Raw genomic sequence first — 6,059 nt, 5'->3', positions numbered from 1 at the left:
CCTCATGAAATCAAAGGAATTCTGGGACACTGTCAAACCTCCTGGAACCAAGGGTTCCTGCTGACATGAGTGTCCTCCTGGAACCAAGGGAGCCCTGAGATATTTCTGAACCTCCCAGAATCCAGGGGCCATTGGGACCCTGCAGAATCTCCTGGATTCAAGTGGTCCTTGTGAAACTGCAGGATCTCCTGGAACCCAAGGATTCCTGGAGCACTGCAGAGCTGATGGAACCAAGGGGCCACTGTCCCACTGCAGCTCCTTCTGAAGCACAAGGGACCCTGGGACAATGGGAAATCTGCGAGAATCCAAAGGGCATTTGGGGACTGCAGGGCCTCATGGAACTAAAGGAACCTTTGGAGACTGTGGAAGCTTCTGGAATTAAGGGGCCATTGGGACATGTGGGGCCTCCTGGAAGCAAAGGAACCCTGAGAATTTCTGTGGGAACAAGTTAAGGCAGCAGCAGCTGCATTCAGTTAATCAGGATCAACAAGGAGTGTTTTGCCCTTGACTGGTGTTTTCCATCCAGAGAGTGCTGTTTGCCAAAGTGGAAACCACTTGGAACGCTCTGCATGGCAGCCTGTGTTTTTCTCTGGTGGCTGAACACAGCCAGCACATGAGGCAAGGAGAATGTGTGGGGTCAGGGCACTGCTTTGGGGCCATGCTGGGAATTCCAGTGGACTAAAAGACAAAGCCCAGGCGCTGTTTCCAAAGGAACCCCAATGAAAGGGGGACATGGAAAGATGGGAGGACAAGTCCCACAATGGAACTCTGTGTGTGAAGCCACATTTTCTCCTTCAGTGACCACAGGAGAGGGGGGAAAAAACGGGGGTTGTGACCCAAAACTGTTCTGGGGGGAAATTGAGGATTGAGGGGAAAATGGGAAAGTGCGAGGAATAGGGAGAAGGGTGGAAAAGGCAGGGTAGTCTGGTTGGTCCAATGGTCCCATGAGGGTCTTTGGGCACAGGGGGGTTGGCAAAGGGGGGTGGTCCCCCTCAGCTCCCAATTTACTGTGGGGTGCTGGGGGCTGCTGGATCCAATCTCAGCCTTGGATTATCCCAACACTTTCAGTTTAGAGGAATTACAGAGGTGTGACTGAACTACTTTTGTCCCCCAGGTTTTAATGATGGCAAATAAAATCTATTGATAGAAATGAATTATTTAGGGATACAAATGATCAGACAAAAGATCTTCATCAGAATTATTTCCTGTACAATAGAAACACTAAAACTACCAGGAGTACAGGATAAGATAGGACAGTGCTCTACACTAAAGCAATTGTTGAAGCAATTCTACTAAAGCTGGCACAAAAGTAATAATTCTTAATCAGAGATGGATGGAACTCCCCCAGACCAATGCTCAGGGGGAGATCTCTGCTCTCAACCTCCAGCAGTGACCTTGGGGGGTCCCCACGCAAGGCAGGAATCTCCACACACCCCCCAGGAAGGGTTCTGTTGGAAGAACCTGCCCCTGGGAAAGGGGACTGGCCCTTTGTGGTCGAAAGGGATGGAGTGACAGTCACTGGACTCCAGGGGTTGCCTCCCCATCAGGGGGTTCATTTGAGGTGGAAGCAGTGGCCAAAGCTCTTCACGCAGTCGGGGCACTTGTAGGGGGCCCTTACCAGTGGGTCCGTTGGTGTTGGGTCAAGCCAGAGCTCTCGGTGAAGCTCTTGCCACACTCCCCACACTTGTAGGGCCTCTCCCCGGTGTGGATGCGCCGGTGGGTGACAAGGTGGGAGTTCCGGTTGAAGCCCTTCCCGCAGTCGGTGCAGCGGAAGGGCCTCTCATCCGTGTGTGTCCGCTGGTGCTGTATGAGAGCTGAACTGGTCTGAAACCTCTTCCCACATTCCAAGCACTTGTAGGGTCGTTCCCCAGTGTGGATCCGATGGTGTTTGTGGAGAGTGGAGCTGTCACTGAAGCTCTTCCCACATTCCCCACACGTGTAGGGACGTTCCCCAGTGTGGAAGTAACGGTGGGTGCGGAGGTTGGAGCTCTGCCTGAAGCTCTTCCCACATTCCCCACATGTGTAGGGCCGTTCCCCAGTGTGGATGTGCTGGTGGGTGAGGAGGTGGGCGCTCTGCCTGAAGCTCTTCCCACATTCCAAGCACCTGAAGGGTTTCTCCCTGCTGGGAGGCTGCTCAAGAACCACCAGCTCAGAGCTCTGCCTCAAGCTCTGGCCGCCTTCCCGGCACAGGCTGGGTCTTTCCTCCTCAGAGCACCCTGGGCTGGCTTTGGAGCCCCTCCTGCGGGGGGATCTCTGGCCCTTTTCCTCCCCGCTGCCTTCCTGCGCTGGGGAGCCCTTCAAAACGGCCTCTCCCACCAGGGTCTCACAGGGGGATTTGTCCTCCGGGCTCTCCGGCCTCAGCTCGGGGCCTGGGCAGGAAGCAAGAAGGACAGGGAGGGGATTTGCCTCCGGCCCACAGGGAAGGCCAAGGACATCCCCCCAACTCCGGCCCCGGCAGGACGGCGGCGGCAGCGGGGTTGTCCTGCAGCCGGGGCCATGCTCGGCTGACAGAGCCAGCACAACACCCGCCCAAAGGGCCACTGACTTCCTCCTCACCTGCCTGGGGGGCCCAAGGCATCTTCCTCTTCCTCGCAGCCTCCTCCTCCATCTGCCCAAGCTTTGGGAAGCAGAAATCCTGCTGGGGGGGAAAACAAGGCCTGAGTGCATTGGCTTGGGGGTTCCTCCTGCCGAAGTCCATCTCTAGATCTTACTGGGCATCCTGTGTCCATAAAAACCTCCAAACCACCAAGATTCAGCCCAGAAAAACCCAAACCACCAAGATTCAGGAAAAAAAACCCTCAGATGAACCCCCCCAAACTGCAAAAAGTTAAGTTTCAGCTGAAAATACTCCAAAATATGAAGATTCAGCCCAAAAATATTCTCCCAGAAGTTCCCCCTCTCTGGTCTCTCCCCTCTGGGATTTGGAGGGTCTCCCCTCTCTGAGATGCTGGGGGTCCCACCTAGGGATGCTGGGAGTTTTGGAGGTCCCAAGGGTCCCTTCTCCTCTTGTAGAGGATTTGTTAGCAAGACAAGGACATATGGATATAGTTAAAGCTATGGATGAGCTGTTGGAGTATAGAACACGGCCTGTCTAGGCCTGTGAGAAGATCTGAGATAGCAAAGCCATGGCAAGGCTACAGTGTTTTTGTGCCTGCTAGTTGGCTGGTAAACAGGGTTGTGATTAGCAAAACAAAAGCAACTAAGAGCCACCTGTGTCAACAATAGAAGGGAGTAAAAGTGAAATCAACATTTAAGCAAGAACCAATAATGAGCTTAGCTTTGCAATATGTATGAGCTAATTATAAAGCATATATTAAGCTGTTAGCAGTGATCAATAAACGAAGTTTGCTGATTCTCATATTGAGCGTCCCTCTCTTCCCTCGTCACGACATCCTCTGACTCTCGCCTTCGAGGTGCTGTGTTCCCAGACATTCCCCCTCTTCAGGTTCTCCACTCTGTTGTCCCAGGGATCCCAGGGGTCCCCACTGTCCAGGCTTCCCCTTCTCTGCGCTCCCTCTTCAGGCTCTCAGGGTTCTCGCAGCTCCTCCCTCTCTCAAGCCTCCCCCGCTCTCCAGGGATCAAGGCATGGGGACACTGAGGCACCCCCACGGCAACCCCACTCCTGCTCTCCCCCCTCCTGTTAGCTCCCCTCTCCCACCCCTTTCCCATCGGCACCCCAAACCCCAGCTCCCCCCAGCTCCCTTTGGGGGTGACCCACAGCCCCTTGTGCTCCCTTTGGGGGTCCCACCCGCTCTTTTCGCTTCTCTCGCCCCTTTCCCATCGTGGCCGCTCCGCTCACCCGACAGCGGCAGGAAGGGCAGGGACAGGGGCGGAGCAGCAACAGCAACAGCAGGAGAACAATCGCCCCCCATCCCACGAGTGCCCGGGAAGGGGAAACTCGTCCCAAATGTCCTGGGGGAGTCAGGACACGCTCGGGCTGCCAGCACAGATTTCCCTGCAAAGTCTGCAGTGAGTCAAGCTCTGGAGAGGAGATTTTGCCCCATGGATGGGATTGCAGAGGTTCCCTCAGGTCCCCAATCAGGAATATACACAAAAGGTCTCCCCCGAAGATTTCAGGGGGAGTGCCCTGTAGGGAGGGGACAGTGTCACCCCACCAGGGCGGGGCTAGCAAGTGGGAGGCTGCTCCAGGGCTCTGCAAGAGGCCTCCTGCTCTGCTCAACCCCAGCACTGCCTGGTACCAACACCCCCGGCTGCCCCCGGCCCTGGGCAGCTCTGCTGCCACAGGCTGTGCCCTCACAATGTGGCCCTGCAATGGCCCTGCCTGTCCCTCACCCGTGGCCCTGCCCACATCCCTGTCCCTTGGCTCTCTCTCTGCCAGCTCAGTGTGGGGCACACGGGCTGGGGGTCCCTCCCAAGCCCCCCGGGCAGCCGGCGTTGGCTGGGGGGATGTGAGGGCTGGGCCTGCTCAGCACAGCCCCGGCCTCGTGCCCAGCGCCTCTTTCCTGCCCCACACAAGAGCTTCCCGGCCCCCCCAGGGCTCCCCTGCTGCTGCCTCTGCTCCTGGCCCTGCCTTTGCTGCTCCCTTGGCTGGGGCAGCGGCTGCAGGGGGGGGATGGCAGCAGCTTCAGCTCCACGGCCCTTCCTGGGGGGAGCTCAGCCCGGGGGGGACGGACAGGGACCTGATGGGGATGGACAGGGGCCCAGCAGGGACAGCCAGGGCCTGCAGGGGAAGGCACAGGGACAACCTGGCCCCCCACACTGCCAGGGCTGTCTCTGCTCCTCCTTGCAGGCTCCGTGGCCAGGCACAGTTTGTGTTCCTGGGTGCCACCAGCTCAGCACTTGCAGCCGCTCAAATCAGCGCCCGCAGCTCTGCAGCAAAGCCCCAGCTCACCTGGCACACAGGGGAGGGACACAGCACCTGCTCGGGGATGGGCAAACACAGCTTTGTGCCTTCCCCACCACGGGGCTCTCCTTCCTCAGCAGCACCTCTGCCTTGCACTTATTCTCAGCCTCACCTCAGGGACAGCTCTGGGCTCACCTCTGGGCCACTTCTCAGCCTCACCTCAGGGCCTGGGCTCAAGGACAGGAACCTGCAGGGAGGGGACATGAGGTGCAAGCTGAGGGCTGCCTGCCTGCACTGGCCTGGGGGCTTCTTTCTCCTTCTACAACCAGCCCACAACTTAGCCTGCTTTGCTAACACCACACATTTACACACTAACCTTGCAGATAGATATGGACAGACATCTCCATCACCCTGGGGATGGAGCCTCAAGCACGTGCTGCCATAGGAATGGCAATCACAGAATCACAGAATCAGCCACGTTGGAAAAGACCTCCGAGATCATCAAGTCCAACCCTTGATCCAACCCTGCCGTGCTTCCCAGACCATGGCACTGAGGCCACATCCACTCTCAACACCTCCAGGGACGGGGACTCCACCCCCTCCCTGCCCAGCCCATTCCAAGGCCTGATTACTCTCTTGGCAAAAAATTGCTTCCCAATATCCAACCTAAACCTCCCCTGGCACAGCTCAAGACCCAGCCCTCTTGTCCTACTGCTGTTTCCTGGCAGAACAGCCCCACCCCCACCTGGCTCCAGCCTCCTGGCAGGGACTTGCAGAGAGTCAGGAGGTCTCCCCTGAGCCTCCTCTTCTCCAGCCTCAACACCCCCAGCTCCCTCAGCCTCTCCTCACCCCACTTGTGCTCCACTCCCTTCCCCAGCCTCGCTGCTCTTCTCTGCACCTGCTCCAGCCCCTCCAGGGCCTTCCCTCAACTCAGGGGCCCAGAGCTGGACACAGCACTCCAGGGGTGGCCTCACCAGCACTGAGTCCAGCCCAACAATCCAACTTCCCTGGACCTGTTGGCCACACTGTTCCTCATACAGACCACGATCCATTGGACCTCTTGGCTACCTGGGCACACTGCCTCCTGTTCAGCTTCCTGCCAATCCACACTCCCAGCTCCCTTTCTGCCTGCCTGCTCTCCAGACACTCTGGCCCCAGCCCGGGGGGCTGACGGGGCTTCTTGTGGCCAAAGGGCAGGACCCGGCCCTTGGCCTGCTGGAACCTCATCCCTTGGAATCAGCCCATGGATCCAGCT

At 57.7% G+C, this 6,059-nt stretch overlaps 1 protein-coding gene across 3 annotated transcripts; it reads right to left on the bottom strand.

Moving 5' to 3' along the window:
• Positions 1-1,186: 1,186 nt before the first annotated feature.
• On the bottom strand, positions 1,187-5,643 carry LOC113940600 (gastrula zinc finger protein XlCGF49.1-like). 3 transcript variants are annotated; one of them, XM_027631759.1, is made up of 5 exons: positions 5,181-5,643; positions 5,024-5,051; positions 4,853-4,976; positions 2,557-2,635; positions 1,187-2,369 (listed from the first exon to the last, which is right to left on the bottom strand). In XM_027631759.1, exons 4-5 carry the CDS (start codon positions 2,606-2,608, stop codon positions 1,615-1,617), a joined length of 807 nt encoding a protein of 268 aa, XP_027487560.1. In that variant the 5' UTR covers positions 2,609-2,635; positions 4,853-4,976; positions 5,024-5,051; positions 5,181-5,643; the 3' UTR covers positions 1,187-1,614. The 3 variants fall into 3 exon arrangements, with proteins under 3 accessions (XP_027487560.1, XP_027487561.1, XP_027487559.1); XM_027631760.1 differs by lacking the exons at positions 5,024-5,051; positions 5,181-5,643 and having other exon boundaries at positions 1,187-1,936; positions 2,021-2,369; positions 4,853-5,017; XM_027631758.1 differs by lacking the exons at positions 5,024-5,051; positions 5,181-5,643 and having other exon boundaries at positions 4,853-5,017.
• Between the last annotated feature and the right edge of the window lie 416 nt (positions 5,644-6,059).

The sequence above is a fragment of the Corapipo altera genome, unplaced genomic scaffold (genome assembly GCF_003945725.1).
Source record: "Corapipo altera isolate COAL_440 unplaced genomic scaffold, ASM394572v1 309, whole genome shotgun sequence".
In the NCBI taxonomy this organism is placed as follows: domain Eukaryota; kingdom Metazoa; phylum Chordata; class Aves; order Passeriformes; family Pipridae; genus Corapipo; species Corapipo altera.
Note: the sequence above shows the minus strand (reverse complement) of the source record. Positions and strands in the feature narration are given on the sequence as shown.